The sequence below is a fragment of the Siphateles boraxobius genome, unplaced genomic scaffold (assembly GCF_051911475.1).
Source record: "Siphateles boraxobius isolate OS27281-9 unplaced genomic scaffold, OSU_SipBor_1 6, whole genome shotgun sequence".
NCBI classification, from domain to species: Eukaryota; Metazoa; Chordata; class Actinopteri; order Cypriniformes; family Leuciscidae; genus Siphateles; species Siphateles boraxobius.
The window spans coordinates 28,475,284-28,491,919 of record NW_027509186.1 but is presented as its reverse complement, the minus strand read 5'-3'; the positions used below and the strand labels follow the sequence as shown (position 1 = coordinate 28,491,919).

Sequence of the window (16,636 nt, the reverse complement as noted above, 5' to 3'; positions counted from 1 at the left end):
TCATCTTGTGCTTCACGGTGAACACACACATTTTCACTCTCTGTACAGTATATCAACATAACTGTGGGACTTATTGTGACAAAAAAGAATTTAAAAAAAAGAGTGTAATGGGATTTTTCACATAGACACATAAGTCTGGTCCACATAACAGCTTATTCTGGCCAAGATTCAGGAAAGTGCCCCGGATCTGGTTGTTTTTTCCCTACTTAAATCTGAAATCGGATTCAGTACAACCACGAAATATAGGAACACTAAGGTTCATAAGTTCATCAGTAAATGTTTTTAAAAGAAGTCTCTATGCTCACCAAGGCTGCATTTATTTGATCAAAATAAAGCCAATAAAAAACATGTTCTGAAATATGATTACAATTTTAAATAACTTTTCTACTTTAGATTTTATTTTAAAATGTCATTTATTGCTGTGATGGCAAAGTTGAAGTTTCAGCTTCATTACTCCAGTCTTCAGTGTTACATGTACCTTCAGAAATCATTCTAATATGCCGATTTGCTGCTCAAGAAACATTTCTTAATATAAATATTGAAAACAGTTGTGCTACCTAATATTTTTGTGGAAACCATAATTCTTTGATGAGCATTAAGTTAAAAAGAACAGCATTTATTTGCAATCTTAGAAATCCTTTGTAAGATTATAAATGTCTTTACTGTCACTTCTTTAATTTAATGCTTAGTTAAATAAGTATTAATTTCTTTACAAAATAATTCTTACTACCTCATACATTTAAATATTGTGTATTATATTATTATTATAGTGTACAAAAAGAAAAAGTAAGGATATTCATTTTGAGATTTGCTGAACAGGATTCAAGAAAAAAATAGGGGGAAAAAACAAACAGGAAATGCTTAATCAACATGGTATCAATATATCATGAAAGAATCCTTATTTTTATGTGCAATATCCATTATACAGCTTGTGCATGTCCTGAGCTTGAGACTACAACAGCATGTGAAGCACTGCAGGTTTCGTCTGGGCCTACTGATTAGAGCCCGACCGATATATCGGCCGATATTTTTCATAACTATCGGTATCGGCATTTATAATGGCCGATGAATTAATATTTAAAAAAAATGCGGCGTGCAGTGATTCATGTAAGGGTGGTGCTGCCAATAAAGCACCTAAAAGCTATCACAATGAACTGGCAAAAGCAATGATATGAATACATCAAATATAGCAAGGAGACATTTTAATTGTTTATTAATAACAAGTGTTTTCAGTCATTGTGGGCTGCAAAGATGAAGTTGAGGATGCGGACTCGCGATCTTTGAACGCGAAAGAGAGAATGAACATTTCAGAATGATTAGGCCTACGTAAGCAGAGAGCAGTTTGTCTTTCGTTTTGATTTGTTCTGTTTAAAAGTAGACATTTCAACATATATATTTCTCAGGTCTATACGCTGAGTTTCGGTTCATCTATGAGAGGAGTTGCAGTTCACTCGCCGGCGCCTCCGTTTCGAGATTATCTAGTGTCTGTTATATTTACTTTTTATTTATTAAATCCAGGCATTTGGTTGATGAAACATTGATTAAAATTAAGATATAATTAATACAAAACTAAATTGGATTTAATCAAAGGCTTTGTGCTTTCTGTTCGAGCTCTATGTGAAAGTTTTAAAGCACTTTAGTGCCGCTTGCGGAGCTTGCACGTCCGTTTTTTCCTTATAAATGCGAACACGAAAAATAAAATAAAATGAATATTATATGTTCTGTTGAGAGCCAACCCTTCTTCATCCAGTGGGAAGTAGACTATTACTTTTGATTTGCGCAGTGTAATTCACTGAATTGATTTCTCTGCTGCTAGCCTCTGCCACGTATTGTGTGAGCTTATGACTATTGCAAGCGCGCAGCTGAGAAGTCCTGATTATATTGTTTGCTATACTTACTTTAGGGCTGGTCCGAATACCATTTTTTGAGCTTCGAAGCTTCGGTAGTAATGAACATCGAATATTCGAAGCTTCGGCGAGAGGGGGCTGAACATATTCTTTTCACTAATAAAGGCAGGAATCTCTGTGTTGGTCTGTCTTTTTGCATTTTGATTATTTCGAGAACCGTTCATCCAACCGACTTCACAAGGGAGTGCAGTGTTGCATTTGGTGCAATATAGATGGACACGCGAGACGCGACACATTCAGAATTAATAAACTTTTAGTCAGCTACAGAACAGCGCGAGCGGGAAGCAGCGCACCTCACGCGGGCAGGGTTTATATGCTCCGAGAATGGACACTCCACTATGATATAAAACGCACACACACAGGTCTGTTAAATTAAGCAATACTTTTAAGGTAGTCTAATATTTTTCTGACTAACAAATTACTGACACAGTAAAGGGTAGATTTAAATAAAGAAAAACGAAATTTAAATAAAGAAAAAAATTTATTTAAATAAGGAAAAACGAAATTTAAATTAAGGAAAAAATAAATTTAAATAAAGAAAAACGAAACTTAAATAAAGAAAAACGAAACTTAAATAAAGAAAAACGAAATTTAAATAAAGAAAAATGAAACTTAAATAAAGAAAAAACGAAATTTAAATAAAGAAAAATGAAACTTAAAAAAAAGAAAAAACAAAATTTAAATAAAGAAAAACGAAATTAAGTTAAATTAAAAACGAGATTAATTTAGATTGATAATAACGGGTAAAAGGCTAATACATTTTGTTTCTATTATTCTATTTTCCACAATGTCAAAGCAACGCAGCTTAACCCAAAACACAAGCTCAGGCATGCACTTCGGTCCATACAAACTCCGCTGTTCTGCGCTCTAGCCAGAGAACACTCCCGTTGCAGTTAGGCGTCGGTTCTATTTCTAGCATGCACGCATTTTCCGCGTGGCTCGAGCCGCGCCTGAGACGCGTGTTTCACACAGGCAGTGTGCAAACTCCAACCTGTTAACATGGGAGCTGAAATAAAAACGTACATGCCACACAGCTGAGACGCTCACGCCATGCAGCCAGTGTGTCGCCGGCCTTATTCAAGCGCGAGTGAGAACCGTTTCGCGGGGGATCCCAGGTGTGCAAAAAAAAAAAAAAAAACGAATATTCGAATGTCAAATTTTCAAATCGAATACCAACCCACCGAATGAATATTCGAATATTCTGGTCCAGCCCTAACTTACTTCTTATTTATTAAATCCAGGCAATTGATTGATTAAACATTGATTAAAATGCGTGGTGCGAGCGACAAATCTCCGACAGTAAACGGATGGCCCATTCTGCTCTGTAACGGGTGCTTTTCCGCGTCTCGGGTAAACAGCTGTTGCGACTCACGCGCACAATAACGGCCGAGTCCGGTGTGTTGACACCGTGTTAAAGCTCATTCTGCCTATAACGCTACATTACAACATCAAGCAATATTCCAATAATTTATATAATTATAACACTTTATATAGGGCCATTTTGCATTAAGAGTAGCCTAGTTTCACGTTTAGTAGTACATTTTGCTTACTACTTATTTAAAATAGTATAAAAGTCTGTACATTATGTAATTAAAAACGTTTTCATTATGATATTATAAATTTTACTTTAGTAAAAAGATCTGAGTTATTCCTCTACTTGTAGAGATTAGAGGAATTAAGACTTAAAATAGAAGATAATTTCAGGGACACTTTTGATATATTTATTGATACAAGTTGTTTTATATAACGTGACTAAATTAAAAGAAAGTCGTTAGTGAAGAATATAATACAGTATTTAGAATATAATATAATATAACATGCAATGCAAACTAGTTTGATTACAGCTCAAATGTATCATTCTCATTCTATCATTCCCCCTGCCTCCATTACATATCTTTGTCACACAAGTTTTGATCACCACATTTGAGTGAACATTGCAAAACGTTTGTATATTTATTCTGTTTAAATACTATTCTATATACAGTACCCATCAAAAGTTTGTACACACCAATAGGAAAGCGTGTCCAAATTTTTGACTGGTACTGTACTATAATACACGTAAATAATATTGCTACTGTACACATAAATAATATCGGCTAATATATCGGTATCAGGCTTTTTTTATCGGTATCAACCCCCAAAGATCCATATCGGTCGGGCTCTACTACTGATCAGTAATGCTCCTACCTTGAACCGAGCTGCTGCTCTGATGGGCCAATGTCAGGTGCTCCTCACTCAACAGGTACACAGGCTGGTGCTGGTTAATCTCCACGCTGGTGCACACGTTACTGTCTCCATGTACGAAGAATGTGAAGGAGCAGGACAGGTGTTCACTGCAGAGAAAGAGGAACAAATGGAGGATTACTCAAGGACTCTGGAGTCACAGCCTGGGAGAAAGTAGCATGCTTCCTGGAGGTCTCTGGGAATGGTGTGTTGACAGCTGAGGTCTACACAGTGCGTTTACAGGCGTAGTGTCCTAAGAGCTGCAGTTAGTGACTGAACCTTGACCAGGAGTACTATGAAAAGAAATACTAGGACATGAGATACACGAGTATACTATTACACGTTCAGAGAGTCATCTATTAACTTCAACTTTGAAGTTTTATAAAATAAAGTTTTAAATTAAATTCTTGAACCCATAATGAATGCGTCATAATCTGACTTGCTTTGTAGCACATATTCTTAAAGTTAACAACCCAACACCTGTGAGTGTGTGACCTGCAGGGTAGAGTAAACAGCTGTTACTGTGTAACCGAACATGCAGATGATGTGTGATCAAACTCACGCATTCAGGAAACATCAACTAAACCTATTTTTTTACAGAAGCCTTAGTTTGACAGAATTTGTCCCATTTATTTTCTCCATATGGGTTAAAAAAATTACTGATTAATTCTGATATAACAAACTTTCATTTGAAGCAAAAATCTAAAATAAGGGAAAGCAAAGCAAAGCTGAAGCAAAGCAAATAACAACAGAATAAAAGACAACAGTAAAATATAAACAATAGGTTATTAACCAGTAATAAGCTTTACAAATGTACTGTATGTGTGTTTATTTGCAAATGCATAATATACAAAGAGAAGTCTGTTTTTTTCCATGGTGACAGCAAACTTCTCTGATAGGTGGAATTCTCCTCAAATATATTTTTTAAAAATAACATTGAAATCACACCAACTTGTGGCTTTTTCAGATGCTTTAAAGTCGACAAGAAACAAAAATTCACCGTATCTAGAACCAGGACGACTAATTTATTAGTAATATAAAGCATGTGGTAAGCATAACTTGGCTACACTTTGACGTTTTGTTCTACAACAAATTACACACACCAGCCTACCCGTCAAATGTGGGCAAATATACACACCTATATATACATTATATATATACATTATATATGTGTGTGTTTGTGTGTGTCTGAGTGTGTCTGAGTGAGTGTGTGAGTGAGTGAGTGTGTGAGTGAGTGAGTGAGTGAGTGAGTGTGTGAGTGAGTGAGTGTGTGAGTGAGTGAGTGTGTGAGTGAGTGTGTGAGTGTGTGAGTGAGTGAGTGTGTGAGTGTGTGAGTGAGTGAGTGAGTGAGTGAGTGAGTGAGTGAGTGAGTGAGTGAGTGAGTGTGTGAGTGAGTGTGTGAGTGAGTGAGTGTGTGAGTGAGTGTGTGAGTGAGTGTGTGAGTGAGTGTGTGAGTGTGTGAGTGAGTGAGTGAGTGAGTGAGTGAGTGTGTGAGTGTGTGAGTGAGTGAGTGAGTGAGTGAGTGAGTGAGTGAGTGAGTGAGTGAGTGAGTGAGTGTGTGAGTGAGTGTGTGAGTGAGTGAGTGTAGATAATACGATTTTCAAAATGGGCACAACATTTTCCACCAACTACAGTATTGATTTTGTAAAGTTTATTTCTATTACACTGATCCCAATTGGCTTGCCAAATATTTATAATAGGTTTGAGGTCTGAATCTAGATTTGGGCATTTTTGGAGCTCTAATGATCCATGACAGGTCTGAATTTTAACGATAACAAACATTGCAATACAAAATCGATTTCATTTCTGCTGCACTGTAATTATAGATACTACAGACACTAACAATCTCTTTTATGGCATTTACAATTTGACTTTCCAGAACTTTACAGTGGGAGGCTGGGAGCATTGCCTCTTTGCATGCCTGAACAGTGTAGTCCATTCTCATTCAGAAACACCAACACAGAGAACCAGAACTTCCTGCCTTTAATCCAACAGTGCATGCGCTCACTGGAGTGATCGAGCGACGGCCCCTAGTAACACCAGGGAGTACAGTGCCAGCATCACTTTGTGCAGTGCCAGGCACGAATGAGAGAGAAAAAGAGAGAAATGGGAAAGTCTGCATTCCTCATATATCTGTTAAGTACTCTTACGAGTGTCATGGAGTCTCCACACTTCAAAGTGTGTACACACTACCACTCAAAAGCTTGGTGTTGGTAATATTTTTTGTAAAGAAATTTATACTTTTATTCAGTAATAATGATACATTAAACTGATCCAAAGTGACAATACATTTCTAACATTACAAAAGATTTCTATTTCAAATAAATGCTGCTCTTTTTAAATTTCTATTCAATAAAGAATCCTGAAAAAAAACAGCAATCAAGCACCAGACATGCTTAACCACGAGTATTATTGCTTATCAGGAAGAACTCTGGATGTTTGGCATATTTTTAAGTTCAGGCAGAGCTGAACAAGTGAAAGCGAAATGGTGGTTCCTGTTGACCTACCTAGTGTGAAACCACGAAGTCAGTGTTTTGTGAGAAGAGTAAACTCTTCATTAAAACTTCGACAGAGGAAACAACTACACTTTCCAGCTCTTGCATCCTTAACTGACAGAGTGCACTGCACACACGCCAACAGCAGGAAGCCATATCCTCCAACCCATAGATATACCACAACACCTCTGCCCTAAGGAAGCCAATGACATCTATGCAAATGAGACAAATAATTAGATGTACCGCATCTTTGGCCCCTCCCTCCTATAACATCCAAATATTTCACTTAAGACAGGAGCTTCATTGGAATGATGACACGCTTTGGTGCAACTCTCACGCAAACAGAGTATCCCAGGAGGAAACACAACAGTATTGCTGGCTTCTAGAGCAGGGGCTCTTCCCCCCACAAGGATGCCAACAGCCTGATGTCACTTGTCTGTGACAAACAATGAGGATCATGCTGTTAAAAGCGGCAGCTTACGGCATGCATCCACATCGCTGGGCATGAAAACACACCAGGTTATCACCGTAACATAAACAAGTTGCGCAGCTACTGTTTCAATCAGCGGTTTGCACAACGTGTCTTTTACCTTTTGTTGATGGGCTTCTCATCCTTCTCGTAGGGTTTGACGAACCACTTGCCGATACGGATGAAGGATCTGTTCATGAGGCAGCGTTCCAGCAGGTTATGAATGGCTTTGAAGAGCAGCGTTCGGCACTCGTAGGTCAGGCCGCTATCCCATGAACCGTCCTCATTACCTGTGCAACACAGACGATAGATTAGTAGCTTACTCTATTAAAAGGGTTTTTTTGCATTGAAAATATTTTAGCGGCCGCCAAAATTAATCTTTGTCAAAGCTTTCTATTTACAGAATGTTTTTGCAGCGTTAAGCTTTGCAGCCACAGACATATCTGTTGATTGCGTAAACACAATGGATAATCAGATGTTTAAGAATCCGTTGTAGAGAATCCGCTCAACACTGCTCAAAATGGCAGAGTTTTTGTTCAGTGTGAGATCTAGTTTGTATGAGATCTTTTTTAGATATAAATTTACAGTTTTTTAAAATATAAAATAGTTCTAAGCACTTTGTTTTATAATCTGTCCTGACAGAGATCATTTTTTTTTACTATATCAGGAATAAATAGGATAATATTTATAAACTGTTTTTTTGCATTTAATTTGGATTTTATTTATTTTCAGTACTAGGCTCGCAGTTCACGTGTTGGGTAGTGTGTGGATGGCTGTGTTCGTACGCCACAACCGTAGACCATTCTTGTCTCTAGTCTTGACCCATGAAAAACCCTGTATTATATCCACATGCACATGCTCAACTGCTGCTGCCCCAGTTAAGTGCCTAAACATCACTTTTTAGTATACCATAATGCATACAATACAGACAGAAAGATAATTTCAAGTGATATGGCCAGTGATAATGTTGGCAGGCATTTTATTTTTATAAACATTTTATCCAGTCAGAAAAATATTCACTACCTTTCAAAAATTTTGGGTCAGCCTAGGTGTACATATATGACTTTCTTTCAGCCAAACATAATCCAAGTTATATTATAAAATATCCCTGTGAACGCACAGATGGTCATTACTGTAAGCTAGTGATTACAGTTCATAAAGTTATAATTATGGATATTTTTCTTACAAAAATGCATTGCTTCACTTCAGAAGGCCTTTATTAACCCCCTGGTGCCATAAGGATTACTTCTATGATGGATGGATGTGCTTTTTGGGCTTAAAAAAATTGTACTGTTCACTCCCATTATAAAGTTTGGAAGAGCCAGGATATTGTTTAATATAACTCTGTTTGGCTGAAAGAAGAAAGTCATATTCACCTAGGATGGTTTGAGGGCGAGTAATTTATAGGCTAATTTTTGGGTGAACTAACTCAAAGTGGCACAACAGTTTTCAACATTGATAATAATAAAATGTTTCATAAGCAAATCAGCATATTAGGATGTTTCTTAAGGATCACGTGACAGTGAAGGCTGTAATAAAGCTGAAAATTCAGCTTTACCATCACAGAAATACATTACATTTTAAAATGTATTACAATTAAAAACATTAAAAATATTTCACATTATTAATGTTTTTGATCAAATAAATGCTTCCTTGGTGAGAATAAGAGACTTCTTTCAATTTTTTTTTTAATTCTTACTGACCCCAAACTTTTAAATGGTAGAGTGTTTATATTTCTTCATTTAATGTAAGGTTAGACAAAATGAGTAGGATTTATTTGCAATAATAGCTGGAAATAATACAAGTTATACAACTATACCATGGCATAAAGGCCAAACATTGATTTATTTGATGCCTCTAAGTCACTCCTCAAGTCATTTTTGCATTTATCACAAAACATCGCCTACGTTAGCTAGCAATAACAGCCCTGGTCTGATAGGTCATTGTTTCTCAACCTGAGGATCCACCTAACAGAATGTTTAAGATGTTTCACTCGTGTTAAACAGGTTGAAACTAAAAAACGTTCTGGGAGGTGGGTCCCGAGGACTGTAGCTGAGAAACACTGTGATAGGTCACATGACTGTAACATCTACTGGCCTGAAGCTCAAATTTATTGTTGAGTCCTGCCAACAGCTCTGGCTTGAATCTCTTAATAGTGTTTGTTGTTGTAAGAGAGATTTTACAAGGGAGCAAATTAGCAATTTTACAATCCAAAACATTGATCAAGCTATTATTGTAATAAAGGTGGATCAGAAACATGTTTTATATGAATTCTTATTCAATTCTTCAAAAAGAATTGAGCCATGCCAGCAAAATCTAAATAAGCATTATTAACTTTAGTAATCAGTTTCCTCTTCCATATATGAAGAGCTACTTATACACTGAGTAGGGTGTTATTTGCTTATTTGTTATGCAATCTCGCAGCAGACATACTAAAATCCTTCAATACTTTGTTTCTGTTCGGACGCAATTGAAATGAATGCAGTTAGCAAACCTCAACAACTGAAATAACTGGTCTATGACTAATGTCTAGAAAACCCTACAGTCTAACCACTGATTTTGCCATGAGAAATTCAGTATCCAGCCCCTGACAAGCGGAATGTCTTCTCTGACTACACGTATTTCTTATTCTGCATGCACATGTGTTACGGTTCAGAAGATGTGTGTCAGTTAAACAAGGGCGCAGACGTACATGATAGGTCATGGTGGACGAGCTCGGCAAAGTTGGGGTCGTCTCCCCACCAAAAGATCCAGAGCTCCCGCCGGCCCGGGGTCTGGTGCCTCCGCCACACGCTTAGCACGTCTGCCTTCAGGCAGCGACTGAAGCTGCACAGGATGGGGTCCTCCTCCGTCACCGGGAAGAGGATGGGGGACGAGGTGGGGCCCTGCCATACAAAACACTTCCATTTAATCCCCGTGAGGTCAGCCTGAAGGCAAAGAGAGAGGGAGAATGTGTTAGAAAAATCCATCATGTGGGACGGCTTAGCAGCAACCAGTGATAAAGCAACAACTCCACTGGAGTTAATAGGCATGCATATGCAAAAACACAGCCAAACTGGCAATCTATGTGTCTGATTGTGCAACTTTGATAAATGTGGACATGTAAGAAGAGTTTCTCTTTAACTAATGCAAGATGACGCCATCTAGCCATGCCCATAAAGCATCATGAATCAACATAGGCCTATTCAAGTTCACTGTAGCATTAAGCTAAAAAAAAAAAACGTTGACTTTTGCTTAGCTAAAATGTCAATTTGATAAGTATCTGAAAACTTCTCTCATATGCATCATTTGCTCATCCAAGAGAAATTCTACAATTTAGGGAACATTTCATGTCCATTGATGAGGAACACACATTTTTTGAGTTTTTTGTTTAAAATTACAATTTTACACAAAATATTTTGTGCATCCCATTTCATTTTGCTTGAAATTGCCTTGAATTATTTTTGCAGTGTACATTTCAAGTCCGTCTCTCGAGTTATAAAAAAATAAATGTTAATAAATGTTATAAAATATCAAAATGGTGTTTAAAGATTAAAGTCTGCATGAAACGGAAATTGTCATAATCTTTTTTCCCCTTATTGTGTTGTAAATCGGAGTGAAACAGCTTCTAAAACAAGAAAAAAATATAAGACAGGACTTAGATTTTGAACTGATTGGATCTATGAATAATTGTTGTTTGCTAACTGCTGTGATATTACATAAGTGACAGGTTGCAGGAAGGGAAGGATTGTCCCGCCCTCGAAGAGGACACATGAATTTAAAAAAATAATGATGTTGTGCAGAGATAAATAATTTATAATAAACAATGCAACACTGCATAAAACATAAGAATTGTCCATTTTGATTTCATGGTGACTAAGCTTGGCAACTAGCAAATGTGTTACACTGATGAAATACATAAACTGAAACCAATAGTAATTGTATTGAGTAAGCATATTGTTTTGTACTTTTTTGCTGACGTGAAATGTAGACCCGTTTATAGAATAACATTTCAAATCTACATAATCTGCATTAAAGGTCAATTCACACAAGTTCACAGCCTGACCTGGATTAGTCTTTGTAAGCAGTTTATCCAATATGTCCATATAAATATGAGCTTTTGATACAAGGAGGAAGTGAAATAGGGCCTGACAGACAGGAAACTTGTCATGAATACTTGGCTCAGTGTTTACAGATCACTCTACAACCACAAATTAAAGAAACTAAGTAGGTGTATATAAGAAAATAGTCTCATATTACCGCAGATTACACATACAAAAAAGCAAAAAGCTTTACTAGTTCTCAACCAAGCAGATAATTAGACTAGCTTGAACCATATAGACAAAAAACCAAAATGGCTATTATAACATGTCCTTTCTTGACAGTTCACACATACCGTCTAAATATCAGGAAGGATACAATGAGATGTGAAACATTACCTCAACTTTTTTAACTGATAGACATCACCATTCTTGCATAGTGTATTAATCACTGTACATTTTTATTACAAGCTTACTAAATAGTTAAGTTTATATATGCAAATATCCTCTAGTCTAATGTGCATATATTTCCAGAACAAAACGCCCAAACATTGAATAAAGCCAGGTTAAAATTCTTAGTTTCATTTTGCTGACATATTTGATATCTCTTTTTCCCCCACTGAAAATAGGCCTACTGTTAATAGCCAAAAAAGAAAACTGACAAAATTTTTTTATATAAACCAGGTGAATGACATTTAAGCAAACCCCTCTTATTGGATGTGCACAAATAAAAATGATGTTACTATTGTTTGTCTGTAATTAATACTTTTTTATTTTAAATTATTGATGAAAACCATGATTAAAAACATTAAACAGAACAAAAGTCCTAAATCTACAAAGATTTTCTATATAAATATTTTCTCCTTTATATTGCAAATGTTTTTACAGAGGAGATTTTGGGAGTCTCTTTTATCACCCCATAAATCAAAAAATACTGTCAACAGACTTATTAAAAACTTATTAACAATGTTTTCAGGACTAAAATGATATATAAACCAGGTGAAATATACATAAACCCCTATAAACCTTCTTAATATAGATAGGATTAAAACTGGAAAGTTTGGTGTGTAACAATGTAATAAAGTGGGACATTTCTAGCTCATTTTGAGAAAACAATATGTACGTTATTGTGTATATAAAGATAAAGCTTGCTAAGATAAACACTGAAATGTGTATTTTGGATGTTTACTTTATACTAGCCGAAAAGAAGAGATGTCATGAAAGCAAAATAACCCAAAATCTCAAAATTGGCCAAAGGTTTTGCACTGTTGATGTTGTTCAACATTCTTCATTAAGGTATTTTTACTGAGAGTAACTTCATAACAACAACTTGCAGCTTGTTCCGGCCAGTTAGGTGAGCAAGTGTTTACCAACGTTAGCAAATAACGCAACAAATCCGTAACTAACATAACGTTACCAACCTCCGTTCACAAAACACAAACCTGAATGTCTAATATATATTTATAAACCAGCAGCAGTAGCGGTTTAGTTCGTATTAAGATCAACAGGCCTCAATTTGATTGACTGGTCGGCTAAAAATGGCTTCTGGCCCTCAGTCAGTTGATCTCTTACCAGACAGAATAGATTGGAGTGGCAGTCCTCCAGGCTCGCCCCGTTGGGTACAAAACAAGAACTCATCATCAAAGCGCTGCCCGGCGAGCCATCCTCTCTTTCAGATCCCAGGAACAGATAATGCGATGGCTTTTGGACCGGGTCTCCGTCTCTCGGACACAATCAGCAGAACGGGTTCGCGTCCAGCGAGCTAATTAGCTTAGCTCAGCTCTGCTATTACTCCGCTAGAGGTTACTCACTTACCAGAAAAAAATTGCGCTACAAACTTCCTGCGCACATTTACCATGATCCGCGATGAGACATTTTTCTCCCCCCAGATTTGTTACAACAAATAATATGTAATTACAGAAGTCCGAGGGGGTAGGGGGTGAATTCAGCCCTCCCCCTTTAGCTTAGCATAGCATCAGGCTAGCTGGGGTTAGCCTGGCTAAGCGAGGCAGCAACAAACAGTTCAAGCCAAAAGAGTTCAGCTTTAAATTTCTCTAAAAATCACTATTTCCTTTCCGAGTCTTCGCCGGACTGTCGTCAACGGCTATTCGCGGAGAAGCTGACGATGGAAGTAAACCGTTCTGATTAAAAAGTACAGTTAAAAGAGGCACGACTGTGCTGTGCTCAGCTGTGTCTCACTGGTTTGTTTGAATACATTGGTCGCATCCTTTAATGGCGGCCACAGGGACACAACTCTACTACACTCTCCAGTCTACTCTACTCGGCTCCGATTGGCAGCGCTGCGACTCAATAGAGGAAAGAGTCGATCCTAGATTCCAGAAAGCTCCGAAGGAGTCGACTCACCAATAGAGCTGTCAACTCTTTTTAGTGCTTTTTAAATCTTTCAGATGCAACGGACCCCCAAAATATGATCATAGTCATGCTAGGGACAACCATTCTAAATAAACGTAAAAAGCATCATTATAGTTTCTGGTGTAAAGAATCAATTTATACTGTCAAAAATATTATTATAAATGTGATAATTTTAGAAAATTAATTTATTTCTAATTTCCATTTAGCTAATTATTATTATGTTTGTCTACTCATTATAGTAGGCTACTGTACTTATAAATGTTATGTATTATTTTTATTTATTTATTTAGACAAGTTTCTATGAAATTTAATCAGATTTGTTTGTATTATTTATTAATTTGTATATTTTACTACACTGCTTTATTCTTAACATTTCTATAGCCCCAAAATCACTTCCCTGTGCCCCCCTGGGGGTCCCTGGATCCCAGTTTAAAAACCAACGGCTTAAATAATCTTTGCTTTAATATGTCATGTGAAGTTGCAGTATTTCTACAATAAAGTAAAGTACAAGTACAAGTACAAACACGTACATTAACAGTAACACAATATTTCGGTCCCCCTTCCACACAAAGCTAATATTACTTTATTTATCATAATCATGATATTATCCTACCACAATCTACAATAATATATCATATTAGAATTATACATAATATCATGATTATATCTATTGTATTCCTGCTTTGTCCAGTGATTAAGGGCTAACAGATTTTAAAATGTGCAAAATGTCATGTCTGAATGACAATACTAATGGTAAATCTAATCATGCAGGTATAAGCACAAATTAAACAAAGTGGAAATTGAGTTTTTGTCATTAATTTAATTTTCTTTGTCAAAAGTATGAATTATTTCTGAAATTCCAGAAATAATTTTTTAAATAGCGTTTGACAGAATAAAACCCTTCAGATTCCAATATCAATTTCTTCTCTCTTTTTATGTTCTATTTCATAATGTTTACAACATTTTCCGAACACATGAATCAGACTCAGTCCTATATCTGGTCTCACTTGTTATACCAGCTTGTCATTACCTCAACATATTTGCTTGGCGAGCCATGTTCATTTTGAGCTTGGAAACTAATTATGTGAATCATTAATGAGAGAAGCTGGGTAGGGCCATACGATGACGCTGACATCAAAATAATAGCAACTATGGCTGAATATATGGATGAATGGAAATACAAGGAGATCATGCATGAAGTAATAGGGCATCTGGATGATTTGGCTTGGCTTGCTACACTGTAAAAACGCCAATTAATAAAATGTTGGAAGAGCAAAAATATTTAAGTTTAACCAATATTCATGCTTGGGATTAGTTAAGAAGACATATTATATTAAGTCTGCAAAAATATATTTGAAAAAAAATTTAATGAATGGATATTTTCAAATCCAGTCAACTTTAGGATGTCTAATGTCAAAGTCAGGCATCACTATCACTTTATCTCATATGTTTGCTGGCAAGCAATGAACCAGCAAGTTCATGACTCTTAAATAAAAAGTTTGATGAATAAATGTTTGATGAATACATGTATATATAAAATACATTATTACATTAGTACATTTATGCTATGAAAAACTGGGGCTTCACTCAGTCATGCCGACTGGACGAGATTGCCTGGTGATAAAGCAGAGCCAGTAAAAGAATGAATTGTTTCAGACATTTGTCATTGTTCTTATATAATGACTTCATGCTTGAAATGCTGGCAAATTTGAAATGAAACCAGATGATTTGGAGTTAACACTAATTCAAAAGAATGAAAAACGTTTTAATACTTTTCAAATTCATAGTTTTGACTGGCAGTGAAAAGTTGACTAGATAAATATTAATATTATAATTCATTACATTATTAAATGACAACCTTGAGATTTACACCTATAAGTGCTTAGCCTACTTTTGCTTAATGTGAAACATCATTAAACATCATTAAAGTGTTTTATTCTTTTGTAGAGTGCATTACACACCCATTATGTGTTTATTAAGTTGACCTATTCCCGCGTTTACCCCTGCTGTGTCTTTGATATGCATGCAAAGGGAGCTCTTTTGTGTTTAATTAGGTTCAGCAATGACAACCTTCTTTCATCATTATCAGAGTCTTTTCTTTGTTTGTTTGTTTGTTTGAGAAGCGCGCCATCTAGTGTACTAAGACTTTCCAATCATTTTTATTCTACGTCATTTTTTATATGAGAGAGAGAGAGAGAGAGAGAGAGAGAGAGAGAGAGAGAGAGAGAGAGAGAGAGAGAGAGAGAGAGAGAGAGAGAGCTGACCAATTCATATCGTTTCTGTAAAAAATCTAAACCATCAAAATTGAAAACATAAATTCAATTTATGAAAAATTACCTTTAAATTTGAGCCTGAGATAAATTTACTGTTTAGGTCAAATCATAGTGGTGGTGATGTGACCACAAGCAGTGATATGTTGAAGTTTTTCCAAACCATTTTAATTACTGAGACGAAAATCGTATGGAAATTTCTGCGCATGCGTCCATGCTGTGCTGACTTAATACTTAGAGTAGGCCTATTTATTCCCCATATAAGATGGTCAGTCTACTCAAGAGGACGAAATACCAGACATACTCGACAGAAGCCCATATGGGAGAGTCTGTTACCAGATTATTAATGGCATTTTATTCCACAACAGTCCTCCACATATTGGTCTCTATGAATTATAGCAGATTATGGCATGTTGCTAATGAGTATAAGGGCTTAAGTGGATTAATGATCGTTAATCACTTGTTGTTTTGGCCAAGTAATGCTTTATGTACACTAGCAGTGACATTTTTCTTTCATTTTTCCTCATGCATTTTTTTGATCAATAGTTGCTTTATTTGCATCTTTATTTTAGAAAGCGTAATATAGGCTACTTGCAGTTAAATGGCAGTTTCCCATTGATGGCTTTGTAGTTGCAAGCCTTTAAAGTAGCCTATATGCCTATACAGAAATAGATTTTCGAAAATAAACTTAATGGAGTAAAATGTGTTGGTCATCGCCTTATAACCTAGTGCTTCATGTTGTTTTAAAATCTGGCAGACTGCTGGTTTCAAAATTATTTAAATAAAAAAAAAATGACTGATCACTGTACTCTTCACTGATACAGTGTAATAAATATATTTAGTGTGTCTTAGCCCTTGCGCATGCGTCTTTGCCTTGGCT

The 16,636-nt window shown here is 36.2% G+C and overlaps 1 protein-coding gene across 1 annotated transcript in view; it reads right to left on the bottom strand.

The window, feature by feature from the left end:
• Positions 1–13,396, bottom strand: part of med13b (mediator complex subunit 13b) — a 41,799-nt gene extending 28,403 nt beyond the window's left edge. The window contains exons 1-4 of the mRNA XM_077208599.1: positions 12,686–13,396; positions 9,787–10,021; positions 7,216–7,384; positions 4,095–4,240 (exon numbers count right to left, since the gene is read on the bottom strand). Of these exons, the coding sequence (XP_077064714.1) occupies positions 4,095–4,240; positions 7,216–7,384; positions 9,787–10,021; positions 12,686–12,754 (619 nt within the window). The 5' untranslated portion in view covers positions 12,755–13,396. The remainder of the gene's footprint in view (positions 1–4,094; positions 4,241–7,215; positions 7,385–9,786; positions 10,022–12,685) is intronic.
• Positions 13,397–16,636: the final 3,240 nt, after the last annotated feature.